The following is a 23,523-nucleotide window of genomic DNA, read 5'->3' on the forward strand; positions in this document are numbered from 1 at the left end:
CCCCCCCAAACCCCTCAGTTCCCCCCCAAACCCCTCAGGCTCCCCCCCAAACCCCTCGTTCCCCCCGCACGCACCCACGATGACGCGGGCGAAGGTGCGATCCTCGGCTCCCTCCTCCGAGTACACCATGCTGACGAAGGCGCGGCTGGCCGCGGGTTTGCCCACGGGCGCGCCGTGGATCAGATCCCGCAGCGTCTTCACCCGCAGGTTGCTCGTCTTCTCCCCCAGCACGAAGCTGATGGCGTCCATCAGGTTGGATTTGCCTGGGGTTGGGGGATAGAGGGGAGTGAGGGGGTTGGAGGGGGAGCTGGGGGTTATTGGGGGCACCAGGGAATGGGGGGGTTGGAGGGAGATCTGGGAATTGAGGGGGGTCCCATGGAATGGGGGGAGTTCAGGGAATGGAGGGTTTGGGGGGAAATCAGGGAATGGGTTCAGGGTTTAGGGGAAATCAGGGAATTATGGAGCTTGGAGAGAGCCCTGAGGATTGAGGGGGATCCCAGGGAATGAGGGGCTTGGAGGGGGCTCTGGGAATTGAGGGGGGTCCCATGGAAAGAGAGGGGAGTTCAGGGAATGAGGGACTTGGAAGGAGCTCTGGGAGTTATTGGGGGGTCCCAGGGAATGAGGGGCTTGGAAGGAGCTCTGGGAATTGAGAGGGGACCCCATGGAATGGGGGAGCTTGGAGAGAGCCCTGAGGATTGAGGGGGTTCCCAGGGAATGGGGGAGCTTGGAGGGGGCTCTGGGAATTCAGGGGGACCCCATGGAATGAGGGGGGAGTTCAGGGAATGGAGGGTATGGGGGGAAATCAGAGAATAGTGGACATGGAGAGAGCCCAGAGAATTATTGGGGGATCCCATGGAAAGACAGAAGGATTCAGGGAATGGAGGGTTTGGGGGGAAATCAGGGAATGAGGGGCTTGGAAGGAGCTCTGGGAGTTATTGGGAGGTCCCATGGAATGGGGGGCTTGGAGGGAGCCCTGGGAATTGAGGGGGGACTCCATGGAAAGAGGGGGGAGTTCAGGGAATGGAGGGTTTGGGGGGAAATCAGGGAATGAGGGGGCTGGAGAGAGCCCTGAGAGTTACTGGGGTATCCCATGGAAAGAGGAGGGAGGTGAGGGGGAAGTCCAGGGAATGGGGGAGCTTGGAGAGAGCTCTGGGGATTCAGGGGGACCCAGGGAATGGGGGGGGAGTTCAGGGATTGGAGGCTTTGGGGGGAAATCAGGGAATGAGGGACTTGGAGAGAACTCTGGGAATTGGTGGGGGACTCCATGGAAAGAGAGGAGAATTCAGGGAATGGAGGGTTTGGGGGGAAATCAGGGAATGAGTTCAGGGTTTAGAGGGACATCAGGGAATAGGGGATGTGGAGAGAGCCCTGGGAGTTACTGGGGGATCCCATGGAAATAGGAGGGAGGTGAGGGGGAAGTCCAGGGAATGGGGGAGCTTGGAGGGAGCTCTGGGAGTTATTGGGAGGTCCCATGGAGTTATGGAGCTTGGAGTGAGCTCTGGGAATTGAGGGGATCCCATGGAATGGGGGGCTTGGAGGGAGCCCTGGGAATTCAGGGGGGTCCCAGGGAATAGGGAGGAGTTCAGGGAATGGAGGGTTTAGGGGGAAATCAGGGAATGGGTTCAGAGTTTAGGGGGAAATCAGGGAATAGGGGATGTGGAGAGAGCCCCAGGAGTTATTGGGGAGATCCCATGGAAAGAGGAGGGAGGTGAGGGGGAAGTCCAGGGAATGGGGGAGCTTGGAGGGAGCCCTGGGAATTATTGGGGGATCCCATGGAAAGACAGAAGGATTCAGGGAATGGAGGGTTTAGGGGAAATCAGGGAATGAGGGGCTTGGAGAGAGCCCTGAGGATTGAGGGGGATCCCAGGGAATGAGGGGCTTGGAGGGGGCTCTGGGAATTGAGGGGGGTCCCGTGGAAAGAGGGGGGAGTTCAGGGAATGAGGGGCTTGGAAGGAGCTCTGGGAATTGAGAGGGGACCCCAGGAAATGGGGGAGCTTGGAGAGAGCCCTGAGGATTGAGGGGGTTCCCAGGGAATGGGGGAGCTTGGAGAGAGCTCTGGGAATTGAGGGGGGTCCCATGGAATGGGGGGGAGTTCAGGGAATTGAGGGTTATGGGGGAAATTCAGAGAATGAGTGGCTTGGAGAGAGCCCTGGGAATTGATGAGGGACTCCATGGAAAGAGAGGAGAATTCAGGGAATGGAGGGTTTGGGGGGAAATCAGGGAATGGGTTCAGGGGGAAATCAGGGAATAGTGGACATGGAGAGAGCCCTGGGAATTATTGGGGGATCCCATGGAAAGACAGAAGGATTCAGGGAATGGAGAGTTTGGGGGAAATCAGGGAATGAGGGACTTGGAAGGAGCTCTGGGAGTTATTGGGGGGTCCCCAGGGAATGGGGGGCTTGGAGGGAGCTCTGGGAATTGAGGGGGGACTCCATGGAAAGAGGAGGGAGTTCACGGAATGGAGGGTTTGGAGGAAAATCAGGGAATAGGGGATGTGGAGAGAGCCCTGGGAATTATTGGGGGGATCCCATGGAAGGAGGAGAGAGGTGAGGGGGAAGTCCAGGGAATGGGGGGCTTGGAGGGAGCTCTGGGAGTTATTGGGGGGTCCCAGGGAATGGGGGGCTTGGAGAGAGCCCTGGGAATTGAGGGAGGACTCCACGGAAAGAGAGGAGAATTCAGGGAATGGAGGGTTTGGGGGGAAATCAGGGAATGAGGGACTTGGAAGGAGCTCTGGGAGTTATTGGGGGGTCCCATGGAATGGGGGGCTTGGAGTGAGCCCTGGGAATTGATGGGAGACTCCATGGAAAGAGGGGGGAGTTCAGGGAATGGAGGGTTTGGAGGAAAATCAGGGAATGAGGGGGCTGGAGAGAGCCCTGGAAATTGAGAGGGGACTCCATGGAAAGAGAGGAGAATTCAGGGAATGGAGGATTTAGGGGGAAATCAGGGAATGGGTTCAGGGTTTAGGGGGAAATCAGGGAATAGGGGATGTGGAGAGAGCCCTGGGAATTACTGGGGGTCCCATGGAAAGAGAAGGGAGGTGAGGGGGAAGTCCAGGGAATGGGGGAGCTTGGAGAGAGCTCTGGGAGTTATTGGGGGGGTCCCAGGGAATGAGGGGCTTGGAGGGAGCTCTGGGAATTGAGGGGGGGACTCCATAGAAAGAAGAGGGAGTTCAGGGAATGGGTTCAGGGTTTAGGGGGAAATCAGGGAATGGGGGATGTGGAGGGAGCCCCAGGAATTATTGGGGGATCCCATGGAAAGACAGAAGGATTCACGGAATGCAGGGTTTAGGGGGAAATCAGGGAATGAGGGGGTTGGAGAGAGCCCTGAGAGTTACTGGGGAATCCCATGGAAAGACAGAAAGATTCAGGGAATGGAGGGTTTGGGGGGAAATCAGGGAATGAAGGACTTGGAAGGAGCTCTGGGAATTCAGGGGGGTCCCAGGGAATAGGGAGGAGTTCAGGGAATGGAGGGTTTAGGGGGAAATCAGGGAATGAGAGAGTTGGAGAGAACCCTGGGAATTGATGGGGGATCCCATGGAAAGAGGAGGGAGGTGAGGGGGAAGTCCAGGGAATGGGGGGCTTGGAGGGAGCCCTGGGAATTGAGGGGGGACTCCATGGAAAGAGAGGAGAATTCAGGGAATGGAGGGTTTTGGGGGAAATCAGGGAATGGATTCAGGGTTTAGAGGGAAATCAGGGAATGAGAGAGTTGGAGAGAGCCCCGGGAATTATTGGGGGATCCCATGGAAAGAGGAGGGAGGTGAGGGGGAAGTCCAGGGAATGAGGGGCTTGGAGGGAGCTCTGGGAATCGAGGGAGGACTCCATAGAAAGAAGAGGGAGTTCAGGGAATGGGTTCAGGGTTTAGGGAGAAGTCCAGGGAATGGGGGAGCTTGGAGGGGGCTCTGGGAATTGAGAGGGGACTCCATAGAAAGAGGAGGGAGTTCAGGGAATGGAGGATTTAGGGGGAAATCAGGGAATGGGTTCAGGGTTTAGGGGGAAATCAGGGAATAGGGGATGTGGAGAGAGCCCTGGGAGTTACTGGGGAGATCCCATGGAAAGAGAAGGGAGGTGAGGGGGAAGTCCAGGGAATGGGGGGCTTGGAGAGAGCTCTGGGAGTTATTGGGGGGTCCCAGGGAATGGGGGGCTTGGAGGGAGCTCTAGGAATTGAGGGGATCCCATGGAATGGGGGGCTTGGAGGGAGCCCTGGGAATTCAGGGGGGTCCCAGGGAATAGGGAGGAGTTCAGGGAATGGAGGGTTTGGGGGGAAATCAGGGAATAGGGGATGTGGAGAGAGCCCCAGGAATTATTGGGGAGATCTCATGGAAAGAGGAGGGAGGTGAGGGGGAAGTCCAGGGAATGGGGGAGCTTGGAAAGAGCTCTGGGAGTTATTGGGGGGTCCCAGGGAATGGGGGGCTTGGAGAGAGCCCTGGGAATTGAGGGAGGACTCCACGGAAAGAGAGGAGAATTCAGGGAATGGAGGGTTTGGGGGGAAATCAGGGAATGAGGGACTTGGAAGGAGCTCTGGGAGTTATTGGGGGGTCCCAGGTAATGGGGGAACTTGGAGGGAGCCCTGGGAATTGATGGGGGACTCCATGGAAAGAGAGGAGAATTCAGGGAATGGAGGGTTTGGAGGAAAATCAGGGAATGAGGGGTTTGGAGAGAACTCTGGGAATTGAGAGGGGACTCCATGGAAAGAGAGGAGAATTCAGGGAATGGAGGATTTAGGGGGAAATCAGGGAATGAGGGACTTGGAAGGAGCTCTGGGAGTTATTGGGGGGTCCCCAGGGAATGGGGGAACTTGGAGAGAGCCCTGAGGATTGAGGGGGATCCCAGGGAATGAGGGGCTTGGAGAGAGCCCTGGGAATCGAGGAGGGACTCCATAGAAAGAGAGGAGAAATCAGGGAATGGAGGGTTTGGGGGAAATCAGGGAATGAGAGGGTTGGAGAGAACCTTGGGAATTGAGGGGGGATCCCATGGAAAGAGGAGGGAGGTGAGGGGGAAGTCCAGGGAATGGGGGGCTTGGAGGGAGCCCTGGGAATTGAGGGGGGTCCCAGGGAATGAGGGGGTTGGAGAGAGTCCTGGGAATTGAGGGGGAACCCTATGGAATGAGGGGGAGTTCAGGGAATGGAGGGTTTGGGGGGAAATCAGGGAATGGGTTCAGAGTTTAGGGGGAAATCAGGGAATGGGTTCAGGGTTTAGGGGAAAATCAGGGAATGAGGGGCTTGGAGGGAACTCTGGGAATTGAGGGGGGACTCCATGGAAAGACAGAAGGATTCAGGGAACGGAGGGTTTGGGGGAAATCAGGGAATGAGGGACTTGGAAGGAGCTCTGGGAGTTATTAGGGGGTCCCAGGGAATGGGGGGAGTTCAGGGAATTGAGGGTTATGGGGGAAATTCAGAGAATGAGTGGCTTGGAGAGAGCCCTGGGAATTGAAGGGACTCCATGGAAAGAGAGGAGAATTCAAGGAATGGAGGGTTTGGGGGGAAATCAGGGAATGACGGACTTGGAAGGAGCTCTGGGAGTTATTGGGGGGTCCCCAGGGAATGGGGGAGCTTGGAGGGAGCTCTGGGAATTGAGGGGGATCCCAGGGAATGAGGGGCTTGGAGTGAGCCCTGGGAATTGAGGGGGGACTCCATGGAAAGAGAGGAGAATTCAGGGAATGGAGGGTTTGGGGGGAAATCAGGGAATGGGGGGAGTACCGGGAATCACTGTGGGATCCCATGGAATGGGGGGCTTGGAGAAACTCCAGGGAATTGAGGGGGAACCCAAGGAAAGAGGAGGGAGGTGTCCAAGGAATGGAATAAAGATCTGAGAAGGGACCCCAGGGTGTGAGGGGGTCTAAGGGGGGGCTGTAGGGAATGGTGGGACCCCAAATCTCAGTCGAGACCCCAAGGAACATGGAATCCCCTCAGGCAGTGAGGGAGGAGGAAGCGGGATCGGGGCTCTGTAAAGAATTCGGGATCACCCCCCAGACCCCCACGGGAGCGGCCCTGACCCCGCTCCGAATCCCCCCGGCACTCACCGGAGCCATTGGGGCCGATGATGGCGGTGAAGCGGCGGAAGGGCCCGATGATCTGCCGGCCCTTGTAGGACTTGAAGTTCTCGATCTCGATGAGCTTGAGGAAGCCCATGGTGGGGCCGGGAGGGTCCCGGGAGGGTCCCGGGCTCTGAGGGGGGCTCGGGGGTCTCGGGGGTCTCGGGCCGGAGCCGCGGCCGGAGGGCGGGAAAGCGGCGGCTGCGGCGCCTCTGAGGGACGGGGCGCTGCGCCTCGCGATTGGCTCTGACCGCTGTCAATCTTCGCCTTAACCCCGCCTCCTCGCCTCTGATAGGCCGGTTGTTTCTAGTGGCGGCCCTGTGGCGCCACGCCTCGCGATAGGCTCTGGCTGCTGTCAATCTCCACTTTAACCCCGCCTTCTCGCTTCCCATTGGCCGCCGGTTTGAACGCAGGTTGGATGGCGCGAATGGGGGCTCATTTGCATGGAACGTACCAAGTGTGGAGGAAGGGAGGGGGGAGCAGGGAGAGGAGTGGAATGCGCCGCCCCCGGGGGAGGCAATGGCGGCAAAGGGCGCCGCAAATTGGGAGATTTTTCAGTCAAAATTGGGGGATTTTCGGTAAAAATCGGCTTTCTTGGTGATCGGAACAAAAAACCTTGGCACAAGACTTGTTGGTCGAGGTGTTTTCCGGTCAGAATGATCCTATGACTCCAAGGTTATCACTGTTTTGACCTGTTTTGGGGGGTCCCTAATCTTGTTTTAGGGGGCTTTGGGGGGTCCCAGCACCAATTTTGGGGGTCCTGGGTATTCCAGGCTCTGATTTGAGCCTCCCCAAACCAGAGTTTTACCCCTAAAATGGCAAAGTCTCATCCCCAAAAGGGTTGGATTTCCTCTCAAAATCCCCATATTTCCCCTAAAATGTCTGTATTCCCTGCCAAAATTGTCTGTATTCGTTAAAATTATCAGGTTCTCCCTGAAACGACTCTTTCCTCCCCAAACACTTTCCAGCATGGCCATAAACCTCTATTTAGGCCCAAAATTTCAATTTTCCCTGTAAAAAATTTTGATTTCCCACTTAAAATTCGGATATTCGCTGTAAATTTTTTTATTTTTCCCCCTAAATCTGGAGGGTGTGAGCCTCAAAATTCCCATTTTCCCCGAAAAAGTATCAATTTGTCTCTAAAAATACTAATTGATTGCTGTAATTTTTTTTTTTTTTTTTTTTTTTCATATCCGGGAGGAACTGCGTGGTCCCGCCCTTGCGTTTGGCACCAAAGCCACGCCCCCTCGCTTAACCACGCCCATTTATCAGCGGGGCCACGCCTCCCGTCCACAAAACCACGCCCCTTTATCTAAACCACGCCTCTGATTGGCCACGCCCGCTGCGTCGCCCCGCCCCCTGCGGCAGCGCGCGCGAGGGGGCGTGGCCAGAGCGGCGCGCGCCGGCCCCTCCCCCGCGCCCCCCCTCAGGTACCGGCGGCATCGGGAAAGGGGGGGGGGGGGAACCCAAAATTGGGAGATTTTAACCCAAAATTGGGAGATTTTAACCCAAAATGGGGCGGGGTGAGGAGATTTGACCCCAAAAAGATGGAGTTTGTACCAAAAGGGTGGGGTTGGCACCTGGAAAAGTGGGATTGGGTCGTCAGAATGGGTGGGGTCGCTTCACAAAGTGAGGGGTTGGTTCTAAAAAAGGGGGATTTGGACCAAAAAACGGGAATTTGGCCCTAAAAAGTGAGAGGTTTGTCCTAAAAAAGGGGGGATTTAGCCAAAAAAGGGGGGATTTGGCTCTAAAAAGGGAGGATTTTCCATGAAAAAGGGGGAATTTGATCCAAAAAGGGAGGATTTGGCCCTAAAAAAAGTGAGGGGTTGGTCCAAAAAAAATGGGGGATTTGGTCAAAAAAGGGAAATTTGGCCCTAAAAAGTGGGGAGTGGCCATAAAAAGGGAGAATTTGGCCCTAAAGTGTGGGGATTGGTAATAAAAAAGTGGGAATTTGGCTAAAAAAGGGGGAATTTGGCCCTAAAAAGCGAGGGGTTGGTCCAAAAAAAATGGGGGATTTGGTGAAAAAAGGGAAATTTGGCCCTAAAAAGGGGGAATTTGGTCCTAAAGAGTGGGGATTGGTAATAAAATTGGGAATTTGACCAAAAAAGGGGGAATTTGGCCTTAAACAGTGAGGGGTTGGTCCAAAAAAATGGGGGATTTGGTCACAAAATGGGAAATTTGGCCTCAAAAAGGGGGTATTTGGTAATGAAGAGTGGGGATTGGTAATAAAAAAAGTGAGATTTTGGCCAAAAAATGGGAAATTTGGCCTTAAACAGTGAGGGGTTGGTCCAAAAAAATGGGGGATTTGGTTAAAAAAGGGAAATTTGGCCTCAAAAAGGGGGAATTTGGTCCTAAAGAGTGGGGATTGGTAATAAAAAAAATGGGAATTTGACCAAAAAATGGGGAATTTGGCCTTAAAAAGTGAGGGGCTGGCCACAGAAAAGGGGGGATTTGGCCCAAAAAGGGAAAATTTGGCCCTAAAAGTGAGGATTTGCCATAGAAAAGGGGATTTGGCAAAAAAAAGGGGAATTTTGCCTTAAAAATTGGGGTATTTGCCCCGGAAATTGGAAGGGTTGTGACCAAAGGGAGAGTTTGGTCCCAAAAAGGAGAAATTTGAACCCAAAAAGAGGAGTTTGGGCCCCAAAAATTGGGGGCTTGACAAAAATTTGGGGATTTGGCACCAAAAATGAGGAGTTTGGTGACAAAAAATGAGAATTTGTCCCTAAAAAGGGAGAGTTTGTCTCTAAAAAGGGAGATTTGGTTCCTAAAAGTGGAAATTTGTGCCCCAAAAAGGGGGAGTTTAACCCAAAAGGGGGGATTTGACACCAAAAAAAATGAAATTTGTTTTTCTGAGGTGAGGTTTGGCCTCTAAAAGGGGGAATTTGCTCCCTAAGTGGGGCTGTTTTGCCCCAAAAAGTCAGGAATTGGTACCAAAAAGGGGAGATTTGTTCCAAAAAAGGGAATTTTGACCCAAAAATCAGGATTTTGACTCCTAAAAATGGGAATTTTGACCCAAAAATGAGGGTTTTGAGCCAAAAAAAGGGAATTTTGACCCAAAAAAAGGCAATTTTGACCCCAAAAATTGGGATTTAGACTCCAAAAATGGGGAGTTTGACCTCCAAAAAGGGAGGGGTGGCTCTAAATGAGGATTTTTGGGCCATTTCCCCAAAAAATTGCCAAATTTCCCTCTAAAATTTCCCATTTTTCCCCTCAAAATTCCCCATTTTCCTCACCCAGCTCAGTATTTCCCCCAGAATTCACTGTCCCACTCCAGAATTTGCATTTTTCACCCTCAATGTCTTTTTTTCCCCTCAAAAAAAACCACAAAATGTTGATTTTTGCCCCAAAATAAATTCTGCTCCAATCCTCCCTGAAAATGTGTCTTTTTCCACCCCAAGTCCCCCAAAATTTTTTGCCATAAATTGGGATTTTTTTCCTTTTCCAAGTCTTTCCATCCTCACAAAATTCTGCTTTTTAAATTTTTACTCTCTATTTGTTTTCTAAATCACTATATATTTTCATACTTCCCTTAAAACATCACAACTTTGCCCCTGATTCTTGTCCAAAAAATTCACGTTTTGTCCCAAAATTGCTCCTTTGCCCTGGAAATTCCTCATTCCACCCCAAACTTCTTTTTATTCCTGCAAAAAATAAACTTTTCCCTCTCCAAAAATTAATTTTCCCTCACAAAAATATCATTTCCAAGGCAAAAAATGTCAATTTTCTCCCCAAACTTGTGATTTATTCCCATATCTCCCCTAAAATGTCTCTTTTTCCTGCCAAAAATCTCAATTTTGCTCCCAAAATTCCAATTTTTGCTGCAAAAATCCTGGTTTTTCCCAAAATAGAGATTTTTCTCCTAATGCTTTGGATTTTTCCTTTAAAAAGATCAATTTTCCCTCAAAAAAAGTGGAACTTCCCCCTAAAAATTTCAATTTTCCCTCAAAAATTGTGAATTTTCCACTAAATTTGGATATTCCTTCTAAATTCTGTGGGTTTTTTCCCTCCAAAAATGACAATTTTCTTCTAAAAATGTGAATTTTCCCTCTCAAAATGTGGGTTTTCACTGAAAAATTCTGATTTCCTTCTATAAAACAGTTTTTTTCTCCAAAAAAGTGGATTTCCCCTCCAAACCCAGCATTTCCCTCCCAATAATGTGGATTTTCTCTGTAAAAATGTGATTTTTTTCCTCCAAAATTGCGGGTTTTTCTCTAAAAAGTGGATTTTCCCTCAAAAAACAGCATTTTTCTCCCAATAATGTGGATTTTCCCTCTAAAAATGTGAATTATCCCTCAAAAATTGCAGGTTTTTCACTAAAAATTGAATTCTCCCACAATAAACAGCATTTCTCTCTTCAATAATGTGCATTTTCCCTGTAAAAATGTGATTTTTCCCTCCAAAATTGTAGGTTTTCTTTAAAAATTTGGATTTTCCCTCCAAACCCAGCATTTCTCTCTCCATTAATGTGGATTTTCTCTCTAAAAATTTGAAATTTCCCTCCAAAATTGCAGCTTTTTCTCTAAAAAGTGGATTTTTCCTCAAAAAACAGCATTCCTCTCTCCAATAATGTGCATTTTCTTTCTAAAAATGTGATTTTTCCCTCCAAAACTGCAGATTTATCTCTTAAAACTTTGGATTTTCCCTTAAAAATTGTTCATTCCCACCAAAAACCATTTTTCCATGTGGGTTTTCCTTGGAAAAAAATTTCTCTTTTCCCTCTGAACTGAGGGATTTCCTCCCCCAGGTGCTGTGATGGTGACGTCATCGCCGCCCCGGTGACGTCATCGCCGCTCCGGTGACGTCATCACCACCCCGGTGACGTCATGGCGGTGCCGGGGGCGTGGCCGCCGCGGGGGGCGGAGCTCTCGGACAGCAGCCCCGAGCCCCCCTCCCCCTCCAGCTCCCGGCCCCCCCTGTCCGACTCCAGCCCCTCCCCCACCGAGACCACGCCCACCTCACGTGCTCGGGGCCCAGGGGGCGGGGCCAGGGCTCGCCCCGCCCCTCCCGTCCCGCCTGGGCTGGGGGGGGAGCGACCCCTGGCGCTGTTCGAGGTGAGGCCACGCCCCCCTGCAGTCCCCGCCCCTAATTAGCTCCACCCCCAATTAATCCCACTGGTTAATTAGCCCTGCCCCTAATTAGTCCCACCCCTAATCAGCCCCACCCCTAATTAGTCCCACCCCTAATTAGCCCCACCCTTTCATTAGCCCCACCCTTAATTAACCCCACCCTAAATTAGTCCCACTCCTGATTAGCCCCACCCTTTCTTTAGCCACACCCCTAATTAATCCCACTGGTTCATTAGCCCCACCCCTAATTATCCCCACCCTTTTATTAGCCCCACCCACTCAACACCCATTGCTCTTTGTGAGGCCACGCCCCTAAATCCTCACCCCTAATTAGCCCCACCCTTAATTAGCCACACCTCTTCATCAGCCCCACCCTAATCAGCCCCACCCTTCATTAGCCCTACTCTAGTTAGCCCCACCCCTAATTAGCCCCTCCCAAATTAGCTCCACTCCTTCATTAGCCCCGCCCACTTCACACCCCTTGCTCTATTGTGATGCCACGCCCCTAAAGCCCCACTCCTAATTAGCCCCACGGCTAATTAGCCCCACCCTAATTAACCCCACCCTGTAATTAGCCCCACCCTATCATTAGCTCTACCTTAATCAGCCGCACCCCTACTTAGCCCCACCCCTAATTAGCCCCACCCTAATTAGCCCCACCCCTTCATTAGGTCTACCCTAATTAGCCCCACCCCTAATTAGCCCCACTCCTAATTAGCCCCACCCCATTAATGCCCCTGCACTGCTCTCCACGAAGCCACGCCCCTTCCTGGCCCCGCCCACCCACCAGCCTCCCCAATTTCCTGCTGCCATATATGGCAAGACCACGCCCCCTCAGCCCCACCCAGGGTCCCACCCTCCTTAGCCCCGCCCCACCCTTCCCTTTAGCCCCTCCCCTTTCCAGCTCCTTTCCTGCCCCACCCTGCCCTGTTCGCACTCTTTGGCTCCGCCCCCAGTCCACATTTTGGCCCCACCCTCTTTAGCCCCACCCCTGAACCGACCCCACCCTCCTTAGCCCCGCCCACTTGTCCCGCCCCAACCCCTGAGCCCCACCCTCCTTAGCCCCGCCCCCTTCCCTTTAGCCCCTCCCCTTTTCAGCCTCTCTCATGCCCCGCCCCCACCCCTGGCCGGGGCCCCACCCTCTTTAGCCCCACCCCCTGATCCTGACCCCACCCTGACCCCTCCATGACCCCACCCCTGACCCCACCCTGACCCACATTGTGACCCTGCCCTGACCCCACCCTGACCCCACCCTGACCCACGCCTGCCCCGCCCTGACCCCACCCCTGCCCTGCCCTACCCCTTGACCCCATCTAGCCCCACATTATGACCCGGCCCTGACCCCACCCTGACCCCTCCATGACCCTGCCGTGACCCCGCCCTAACCCACCCTGACCCTGTTCTGACCCCACCCTGACCACCCCTGACCCCACCGTGACCCCGCCCTGACCCCACCCTGACCCCGCCCTGACCCCGCCCTGACCCCACCCTGACCCCACCCTGACCCTGCCCTGCCCTACCCTGACCCCGCCCTGCCCGACCCTGCCCTGACCCCTCCATGACCCCACCCTGACCCTACCCTGACCCCTCCATGACCCCGCCCTGCCCGACCCCGCCCTGACCCCTCCATGACCCCGCCCTGACCCCTCCATGACCCCGCCCTGACCCCGCCCTGACCCCGCCCTGCCCCGCCCTGACCCCGCCCTGCCCCACCCCTCTCTCAGGAGGAGTTGGCGACTCGGCCGCGGGTGCCGGCGCTGCTGCGCAGGATCGCCCCGTACAGCGCCCTGAGCCCCGACAGCGACAGCGGCACCGCCCCGGTGAGGGGACAGGGACATCTGGGACACCTGGGGGGACCTGGGGGGACCTGGGGACACCTGGGGCACCTGGGGACACCTGGGACAGCTGGGGGCGGCTGGGGACACCTGGGGACATCTGGGGGGACCTGGGGACACCCGTACAGCGCCCTGAGCCCCGACAGCGACAGCGGCACCGCCCCGGTGAGGGGACAGCCACACCTGGGACACCTGGGGGGACTGGGGACAGCTGGGGGCGTCTGGGGACACCTGGGGGCATCTGGGGGACAGCTGGGGACACCTCGGGGCTCCTGGGGACATCTTGGGACACCCGTACAGCGCCCTGAGCCCCGACAGCGACAGCGGCACCGCCCCGGTGAGGGGACAGCCACACCTAGGGATGCCTGGGGACACCTGGGGGGACCTGGGGACACCTGGGGGCATCTGGGGACACCCTGGGACACCTGGGACACCTGGGGGGACTTGGGGACACCTGGGGACATCTGGGGGGACCTGGGGACACCCGTACAGTGCCCTGAGCCCCGACAGCGACAGCGGCACCGCCCCGGTGAGGGGACAGGGACAACTGAGGGTGGCTGGGGACACCTCGGGGCTCCTGGGGACACCTGGGGACAGCTGGAGACACCTGTACAGCCCCTGAGCCCCTGGCACTGCCCCAGTGAGGGGACAGGGGTGGTGGCCCTTAGGTGACCCTGCTGTCCCTGGAGTGCCATGCCCTGGGGACACTGCTGGGTGTCATGAACCCTGGTGGCCCCTGGGTTGTCACTGTCCCCTCACTGTCCCCTCAGCGCCGTGCCCTGGGGACATTGCTGGGGGTGGCGGCCCTGGGGACACTGTGGGTTGTCACTGTCCTTGCTGTCCCCTCACTGTCCTCTCACTGTCCCTGCTGTCCCCTCAGTGCTGTGCCCTGGAGACCCTGCTGGGGGTGGCGGCCCTGGGGACATTGGATTGTCACTGTCCCCTCACTGTCCCTGCTGTCCCCTCAGCGCCGCGCCCTGGGGACGCTGCTGGGGGTGGCTGCCCCTGGATTGTCACTGTCCCCTCACTGTCCCTGCTGTCCCCTCAGCGCCGCGCCCTGGGGACACTGCTGGGGGTGGCGGCCCCTGGATTGTCACTGTCCCTGCTGTCCCCTCAGCGCCGTGCCCTGGGGACCCTGCTGGGGGTGGTGGCCCTGGGGACACTGTGGGTTGTCACTGTCCCCTCAGTGTCCCCTCACTGTCCCCTCAGCGCCGCGCCCTGGGGACGCTGCTGGGGGTGGCGGCCCCTGGATTGTCACTGTCCCCTCACTGTCCCCTCGCTGTCCCCTCAGCGCCGCGCCCTGGGGACGCTGCTGGGGGTGGCGGCCCCGTCGCTGCAGTCGCTGCTGGGGCTGGTGCTGCTGCTGCGCCTGCCCTGGGTCGTGGGACACGGCGGCGTCCTGGGGACAGCGGCCATCGGCGTCCTGCTGGGGGCCTGTGTGAGTCACCTGGGGACACACCTGGGGACACACCTGGGGTCACACCTGGGGACACAGGGACATACCTGGGGACATGGGGACAGCGGCCATCGGCGTCCTGCTGGGGGCCTGTGTGAGTCACCTGGGGACATGGGGACATGGGGACACACCTGGGGACACACCTGGGGACACACCTGGGGACGTGGGGACACACCTGGGGACACACCTGGGGACACACCTGGGGACATGGGGACACACCTGGGGACACACCTGGGGATGGGGTCACACCTGTCCTGGGGACAGCGGCCATCGGCGTCCTGCTGGGGGCCTGCGTGAGTCACCTGGGGACATGGGGACATGGGGACACACCTGGGGACACGGGGACACACCTGGGGACAGGGGGACACACCTGGGGGCATGAGGACACACCTGGGGTCACACCTGGGGACATGGGGACACACCTGGGGACACAGGGACATTGGGACACACCTGGGGACACAGGGACACGCCTGGGGACACGCCTGGGGACACACCTGGGGACATGGGGACACACCTGGGGACACGCCTGGGGACACACCTGGGGACATGGGGACACACCTGGGGATATGGGGACATACCTGGGGACATGGGGACACACCTGGGGACACACCTGGGGACATGGGGTCACACCTGGGGACATGGGGACACATCTGGGGACGTAGGGACACATCTGGGGACGTGGGGACACACCTGGGGACATGGGGACACACCTGGGGACACACCTGGGGACATGGGATCACACCTGGGGACGTGGGGACACGCCTGGGGACACAGGGACATTGGGACACACCTGGGGAATAGGGTTACACCTGTCCTGGGGACACACCTGGGGACATGGGGACATACCTGGGGAATGGGGACACACCTGGGGGCGTGGGGACACACCTGGGGACACACCTGGGGACATGGGGACACATCTGGGGACACACCTGGGGATGTGGGGTCACACCTGGGGACAAAGGGACACGGGAACACACCTGGGGTCACACCTGGGGACACGGGAACACACCTGGGGACACACCTGATGTTGTGACCAAAGGCTACTCCTGGGGTCAGAGGTCATGTCTGGGTACTCTGTGGGGGGTGTGGTCAGTGTCAGCAGGACAGAGGGGTCAGAGGTCAGGGGGCAGTGAGGTCAGAAGTCAGAGGGGTCAGAGGTCAGTGGGTCTGGAATCAGTGGTCAGAGTCAGAGGGGTCAGTGGGTCAGAGGTCAGAGGTCAGCTGTCCGGGTCCCGCAGATGCTGCTGACCGCCGTGTCCCTGAGCGCCGTCGCCACCAACGGGCTGGACCCCGGTGAGCTGGGGGGGGATGGGAGGGGGGACCCCACCCCCACCCCGCCGAGTGGGCGTGGCCGGCGCTGACCCCGCCCTCTGACGTCACGGGGGGCAGGGGGCGGGGCGCTGGCGCTGCTGTCGGGGGCGCTGGGCCCCGAGGCCGGGGGGGCCGTGGGGGTCTGCGGCTTCCTGAGCGCCGCCTTCACCGCCGCCGCTGCCGCGCTGGGCGGGGCCGAGGTGCTGCTGGTGAGTGGGGCGGGGCCGGGGGCGGGGCCGGTGAGTGGGGCGGGGCCGGGGGCGGGGCTGGTGAGTGGGGCGGGGCCGAGGTGCTGCTGGTGAGTGGGGCGGGGCCGAGGTGCTGCTGGTGAGTGGGGCGGGGCCGGGGTGGGGCTGGGGGCGGAGCCAAGGGGCTGCTGGTGAGTGGGGCGGGGCCGGGGGCGGGGCCTGAGGCGGGGCCGAGGTGGGACTGGTGAAGGGGGCGGGGGCGGGGCTGGGGGCGGGGCTGGTGAGGGGGGCGGGGCCGAGGTGCTGCTGGTGAGTGGGGCGGGGCCGAGGTGCTGCTGGTGAGTGGGGCGGGGCCGGGGTGGGGCTGGGGGCGGGGCCGAGGGGGTGCTGGTGAGGGGGGCGGGGCCGGGGGCGGGGCCTGAGGCGGGGCCGAGGTGGGACTGGTGAAGGGGGCGGGGGCGGGGCTGGGGGCGGGGCTGGTGAGGGGGGCGGGGCCGAGGTGCTGCTGGTGAGTGGGGCGGGGCCGGGGGCGGGGCTGGTGAGTGGGGCGGGGCCGGGGGCGGGGCCGAGGGGCTGCTGGTGAGTGGGCCGGGGCCTGGGCGGGGCTGGTGAGTGGGGCGGGGCCGGGGGCGGGGGCGGGGTCGAGGTGCTGCTGGTGAGTGGGGCGGGGCTGGGGGGCGGGGCCAGGGTGGGGCTGCTGAGGGGGCGGGGCCTGGGCGGGGCCGAGGTGCTGCTGGTGAGTGGGGCGGGGCTGGGGGCGGGGCCGAGGGGCTGCTGGTGAGTGGGGCGGGGACGGGGGCGGGGCTGGTGAGTGGGGTGGGGGCGGGGCGGAGGGGCTGCTGGTGAGTGGGGCGGGGGCGGGGCCAGGGTGGGGCTGGGCGGGGCCGAGGTGCTGCTGGTGAGTGGGGCGGGGCCGAGGTGGAGCTGGGGGCGGGGCCGAAGTACTGCTGGTGAGTGGGGCGGGGCTGGGGGCGGGGCCTGGGGCGGGGCCGAGGTGCTCCTGGTGAGTGGGGCGGGGCTGGGGGCGGGGCCTGGGGCGGGGCCGAGGTGGGACCAAGGTGGGCCTGGTGAATGGGGCAGGGCTGGGGTGGGGCCGAGGTGGGGCTGGTGACTGAGGCGGGGCTGGGGGCGGGACAGGGGGCGGGGCCGAGGGTGGATATGGGCGTGGTCGAGGTGGGGCTGGTGAGTGGGATGGGGCTGGGGCAGGGGCTGGGCAGCACCAGGGGTGGGGCCAAGATACTGCTCTGAGTGAGCTGGGGGCGGGGCCAGGGTGGGGCTGGTGTGTGGGGTGGGGCTGGGGGTGGGGACAGGGTGGGGCTGATGAGGGGGCGGGGTCAGGGTGGGCTAATGGAACATGGGGCAGGGTGGGGGCTCAGAGGGGCTGGGCCTGGGGAGGGGGTGTGGCTGGAAAGGCTGGAGGGGCGTGGCCAGAGCAAAGGGCGGGGCTTAAGGAGAGGTGTGACCACATAAAGGGGCGTGGCTAAACGAGAGGGGTGTGGTCAATGGGGCAGGGTCTGGGAATGGGCGTGGTCTGCTCAGAGGGGCGGGGCCACAAACCATTGGGTGGGAAACCCTGAAAGGGGCGGGGCTTGCTGAATGAGGGTGTTAGGATGGGCGTGTCCTATGAAGTGGGCGTGGCCATCCCGAAAGGCAGGTGGGAGGTGGGCGGAGCCTGTCACCGCTCTGGCCCCTCCCTCCCGCAGGTGTACCTGGCCCCGGGCTGGGCAGTGCTGCCCGGGCGTGGCCGCTGGGGCCGCCTCAACAACGGGCGTGGCTACGGGGCGGGGCTGCTGGCGCTGCTGGGGGCGGGGTCTCTGGCCCCTCCCCGCGTGCGCGCGGTCGCCGCCCCCCTGGGCCCCGCGGGGCTGCTGCTGGCGCTGCTGGCGCTGCAGGCGGGGTCCCTGCGCCACGCCCTGCCTGGCGACCCCGCCCACGCGTGAGTGCCGCGCCCCGCCCCCCTGCTAACGAGATGCTAATGAGGTGTTAATTAGCGGCCCGCCTGACCCTCGCTGTGCTCCCCTCCCCCTCCAGGCTGTGCCTCCCCCCCCGCCCCGGGGATCCCCTCCGGCCCTGCGCCCCCCCCGCGCCCCCCAACGCCTCCCGCGGTCCTCCCGGCCACCAGGGGGCGCTGCCCGCACTGCCCGGGCCCAGCGCCCGGCTGCTGGCAAGTGAGTGCGGCAGGGGGCGGGGCCAGGGACAGCCACGCCCACAGCGGATTTGGCTCCGCCCACAGGGCTGGGTTGGGGTGGGGTCACAGCGTGGGGGTGGGGAAATCCCCAGGGTATGGGGTGGGCGTGGCTACCACAGGACACACCCACAGGGAGGTTTTGGCCACGCCCCTCAGGGCCACTTTAGGGGTGGGGTCACCCTGAGGTCATGGGGAGGTCAATGGGGGGTCACAGGGGGTCACAGGGAGTGGGGTCAGCCCGAGGTCATGGAGAGGTCAATGGGGGGGTCACAGAGGGGTCACAGAGGGGTCACAGGGAGTGGGGTCACCCCGAGGCCATGGGGAGGTCATGGGGAGGTCACAGAGGGGTCACAGGGGGGTCACAGGGTGTGGGGTCACCCCGAGGTCGTGGGGAGGTCATGGGGGTCACCTCAAGGTCATGGGGGTCACGGAGGGGTCACAGGGAGTGGGGTCACCCCGAGGTCATGGGGGTCACCTTAAGGTCATGGGGGGTCACAGAGGGGTCACAGGGGGTCATGGGGAGGGGGGGTCACCCCGAGGTCATGGGGAGGTCATGGGGGTCATCTCAAGGTCATGATGGGGTCACAGAGGGGTCACAGGGGTGAGGCCACCCTGAGGTCATGGTGGGGTCACAGGGGTCACCCTGAGGTCATGGGGAGGTCATGGGGGTCACCTCAGGGTCATGATGGGGTCACAGAGGGGTCACAGGGGTGAGGCCACCCTGAGGTCATGGTGGGGTCACAGGGGTCACCCTGAGGTCATGAGGAGGGGGATGGGCTGTGGGTGTGGCCTCACCCTTGCCCCTCCCCCAGAGAACCTGTGGCCCCGCCCCCCGGAGGCGGAGCTGGGGGCGGGGCCGGAGCAGGAGGAGGGCGGGGCCGACGCCTCCTTTGGGGCCCTGCTGGGGCTGAGCCTCCCCTCGGCCTCCGGTGAGAGCGGGACCCCAAAACGGGGGGGGGACCCCAAAATGTGAGGGGGGACCCCAGAGTGGGGGCGACCCCAAAGGGTGGGGGAGGACACCAAAGTGTGGGGGACCCCAAGATGGAGGGACACCCCAAAATGTGAGGGGGGACCCCAAAATGTGAGGGGAGGCCCGAATTGGGGAAGGGGGACCCCAAAGCAGGGGGGTAACCCTGAATTGGGGGGGGCATGGATTGAGAGGGGACCCCAGAGTGGGAGGGACCCCCAATTGGGGAGGGGGGACCCCAAGTTGGGGGGGCACCAAAATGTGGGGGGACCCCAAAGTATGGGGGAGCCCAAACTGGGGAGGGGTCCCTGAAGTGGTGGGGGGGACCCTGGAACCCAAAATGTGGGGGGGTTCCAAGCCGTGGGGGGAGGCCCAAATTGGGGAAGGGGGACCCCAAAATCTGGGGGGACCCGAACTGGGGATCCCGAGGCTGGGGGATCTGGGGATGCCTGAACTGGGGGAGGGGTTTTGGGGGTTCCCCCTCTGTCCCAGGGGTGCTCTGGGGGTGGATTTTGGGGTCCCAGGGATGGATTTTGGGGTCCCCCTCTGTCCCAGGAGTGGATTTTGGGGTCCCAGGGATGGATTTTGGGGTCCCCCTCTGTCCCAGGAGTGGATTTTGGGGTCCCAGGGATGGATTTTGGGGTCCCAGGGGTGGATTTTGGGGTCCCCCTCTGTCCCAGGGGTGCTCTGGGGGTGGATTTTGGGGTCCCCCTCTGTCCCAGGGGTGCTCTGGGGGTGGATTTTGGGGTCCCAGGGATGGATTTTGGGGTCCCCCTCTGTCCCAGGGGTGCTCTGGGGGTGGATTTGGGGTCCCAGGGATGGATTTTGGGGTTCCCCCTCTGTCCCAGGGGTGGATTTTGGGGTCCCCCTCTGTCCCAGGGGTGCTCTGGGGGTGGATTTTGGGGTCCCAGGGATGGATTTTGGGGTCCCAGGGATGGATTTTGGGGTCCCCCCTCTGTCCCAGGGGTGCTCTGGGGGTGCAGCCGCTGCTCTGAGCTCGGGGACGTCGCTCGCTCGGTCCCGGCCGGGAGCCTCGGGGCCGCCACGGCCACGGCCCTGGGATGTATCCGACCCCAAAAACGGGGGCACCCCAAAACTGGGGGGGGACCCCAAAACCTGTGAGGGAACCCCAAAAATGGGGAGGTTCAGACCCCCAAAATCTGGGGGTCACCACGGCTACGCCCCTGGGATGTATCCGACCCCAAAAACGGGGGGGACCCCAAAAACGAGGGCACCCCAAAAACGGGGGGACCCCAAAAATGGGGGGGACTGAAACATGGGGGGGGACCCAAAACTGAGGAGAGATTGAAATGCGGGGGGACCCCAAAACGTGCAGGGGACCCCAAAAACGGGGGCACCCCAAAAACGGGGGCACCCCAAAAATGGGGACACCCCAAAACTGGGGGGGGACCCCAAAACCTGGGAGGGAACCTCAAAACTGGGGGGAGACTGATACACGTGGGAGACCCCAAAACTGGGGAGGTTGAGACCCCAAAATCTGGGGGTCACCACAGCCACAGCCCTGGGATGTATCCGACCCCAAAAACGGGGGCACCCCAAAAACGGGGGCACCCCAAAAACGGGGGCACCCCAAAAATGGGGGGGACTGAAACATGGGGGGGGACCCAAAACTGAGGAGAGATTGAAATGCGGGGGGACCCCAAAACGTGCAGGGGACCCCAAAAACGGGGGCACCCCAAAAATGGGGGAGACTGAAGCACGGGGGGGGACCCCAAAACCTGGGAGGGAACCCCAAAAATGGGGGGTGATTGATACACGTGGGAGACCCCAAAACTGGGGAGGTTGAGACCCCAAAACCTGGGGGTCACCACAGCCATGCCCCTGGGATGTATCTGACCCCAAATGGGACACCCCAAAAACGGGGGCACCCCAAAACCGGGGGGGACCCCAAAAATGGGGGGAGATTGAAATGCAGGGGGGACCCCAAAACTGAGCAGAGATTGAAATGCGGGGCGACCCCAAAACCTGCAGGGGACCCCAAAAACAGGGGCACCCCAAAACTGGGGGAGACTGATAAACAGGGGGGACCCCAAAACTGGGGAGGGAACCCCAAAACTGGGGAGGTTGAGACCCCAAAACCTGGGGGTCACCACGGCCATGACCCTGGGATGTATCCGACCCCAAATGGGACACCCCAAAAACGGGGGCACCCCAAAACCGGGGGCACCCCAAAAATGGGGGGGAGATTGATACATGGGGGGACCCCAAAACCTGGGAGGGAACCCCAAAAATGGGGGATGATTGGTACACGTGGGAGACCCCAAAACTGGGGAGGTTGAGACCCCAAAACCTGGGGGTCACCACGGCCACGCCCCTGGGATGTATCTGACCCCAAATGGGGCACCCCAAAAACGGGGGCACCCCAAAACCGGGGGGAGACTGAAACGCGGGGGAGGACCCCAAAACCTGGGAGGGAACCCCAAAAATGGGGAGGTTGAGACCCCAAAACCTGAGGTTTGGGGGGGGGAGATTTTGGGGGTTTAGTGGGATTTTGGGGAGAATTTTGGGGTTTGGGGTGAGATTTTGGGGTTTGGGGTGAGATTTTGGGAGGTTTGGTGGGATTTTGGGGGAATTTTGGGGTTTGGGGTGAGATTTTGGGGGTTTTAGTGGGATTTTGGGGGGAATTTTCAGGTTTGGGATGAGATTTTGGGGGAATTTTGGGGTTTGGGGTGAGATTTTTGGGGGTTTAGTGGGATTTTGGGGGAATTTTGGGGTTTGGTGTGAGATTTTGGGGTTTGGGGTGAGATTTTTGGGAGTTTAATGGGATTTTGGGGAGAATTTTCGAGTTTGGGGAGGAGATTTTGGGGGTTTAATGGGATTTTGGGGAGAATTTTGGGGTTTGAGGGGGAGATTTTGGGGTTTGGGGTGAGATTTTTGGGGGTTTTTGTGGGATTTTGGAGGGAATTTTGGGGTTTGGGGGTGAGATTTTGGGGTTTTTTGTGGGATTTTGGTGGGAATTTTGGGGTTTGGAGGTGATTTTGGGGGGTTTAATGAGATTTTGGTGGGAATTTTAGGGTTTGGGGTGAGATTTTGGGGGTTTAGTGGGATTTTGGGGAGGAGATTTTGGGGGTTTTTGTGGGATTTTGGAGGGAATTTTGGGGTTTGGGGTGAGATTTTGGGGATTTCTGTGGGATTTTGGGGGAATTTTGGGGTTTGAGGGGGAGATTTTGGGGGTTTAATGGGATTTTGGGGAGGGTTGGGGGGAGATTTTGCGGGTTTGGGGTGAGATTTTAGTGGGAATTTTGGGGTTTGGGGGTGAGATTTTTGGGGTTTGGCGTGAGATTTTTTGGGTTTAGTGGGATTTTGGGGGGAATTTTGGGGTTTGGGGTGAGATTTTGGGGTTTAGGGTGAGATTTTGGGGGGTTTAATGGGATTTTGGGGGGAATTTTGGGGTTTGGGGTGAGATTTTGGGGGGTTTGATAGAATTTTGGGGTTTGGGGAGGGAGATTTTGGGGATTTTAGTGGGATTTTGGGGGGAATTTTGGGGTTTGGGGGTGAGATTTTGGGGGGGTTTAGTGGGATTTTGGGGAGAATTTTGGCGTTTGTGGTGAGATTTTGGGGTTTGGGGTGAGATTTTAGGGGGTTTAATGGGATTTTGGGGGGAATTTTGGGGGTGAGATTTCAGGGGGTTTAGTGGGATTTTGGGGGGAATTTTGGGGTTTGGGGTGAGATTTTGGGGGTTTAATGGGATTTTGGGGGGGTTTGGGGAGGGAGATTTTGGGGGTTTTTGTGGGATTTTGGGGGGAATTTTGGGGTTTGGGGGTGATTTCGGGGAGTTTGAGCTGACGTTTTGGGGGGATTTTGGGGAGTTTTGGGGTGCCCGGGAGGATTTGGGGGGGTTTGAGGGGAATTTTGGGATTTTGGGGAGGATTTTTGGGGAGGATTTTTGGGGAGGATTTTGGGGAGGATTTTGGGGAGGATTTTTGGGGAGGATTTTTGGGGAGGATTTTGGGGAGGATTTTGGGGAGGATTTTTGGGGCTTTCCTTGACGCGCAGACCTGAGCGCGGCGCTGCTGCTGGGGGCCGGCGTGGAGGGACAGCTGCTGCGGGACAAGTGAGTGTCCCCAAAGGTCACCTGGGTGTCCCCAAATGTCCCCTGGGTGTCCCCAGTGTCCCCAAATGTCACCTGGGTGTCCCCAGTGTTCTCAATGTCACCTGGGTGTCCCCAATGTCCCTTGGGTGTCCCCAGTGTCACCAATATCCTCAATGTCCCCTAATGTCACCAATGCCCCCTGGGTGTCCCCAGTGTCCCCTGGGTATCCCAAATGTCCCCGATGTCCCCTGGGTGTCCCCAGTGTCACCTGGGTGTCCTCAATGTTCTCTAGGTGTCCCCAAATGTCCCCTGGGTGTCCCCAATGTCCCTTGGGTGTCCTCAATGCCCTCTGGGTGTCCCCAATGTTCTCCGGGTGTCCCAAGTGTCCCCTGGGTGTCCCCAATGTCTTCAATGTCCCCACTGTCCCA

General features: G+C 59.1%; 1 protein-coding gene across 1 annotated transcript in view; it reads right to left on the reverse strand.

The window, feature by feature from the left end:
• The window catches only part of SMC1A (structural maintenance of chromosomes 1A), a 99,049-nt gene extending 92,837 nt beyond the window's left edge, over positions 1–6,212 (reverse strand). Inside the window, exons 1-2 of the mRNA XM_033083623.2 lie at positions 6,019–6,212; positions 75–263 (exon numbers count right to left, since the gene is read on the reverse strand). Coding sequence (XP_032939514.1) covers positions 75–263; positions 6,019–6,127 — 298 coding nt within the window. The 5' untranslated portion in view covers positions 6,128–6,212. The remainder of the gene's footprint in view (positions 1–74; positions 264–6,018) is intronic.
• Positions 6,213–23,523: the final 17,311 nt, after the last annotated feature.

This window comes from Catharus ustulatus, chromosome 32 (genome assembly GCF_009819885.2).
Source record: "Catharus ustulatus isolate bCatUst1 chromosome 32, bCatUst1.pri.v2, whole genome shotgun sequence".
In the NCBI taxonomy this organism is placed as follows: Eukaryota; Metazoa; Chordata; class Aves; order Passeriformes; family Turdidae; genus Catharus; species Catharus ustulatus.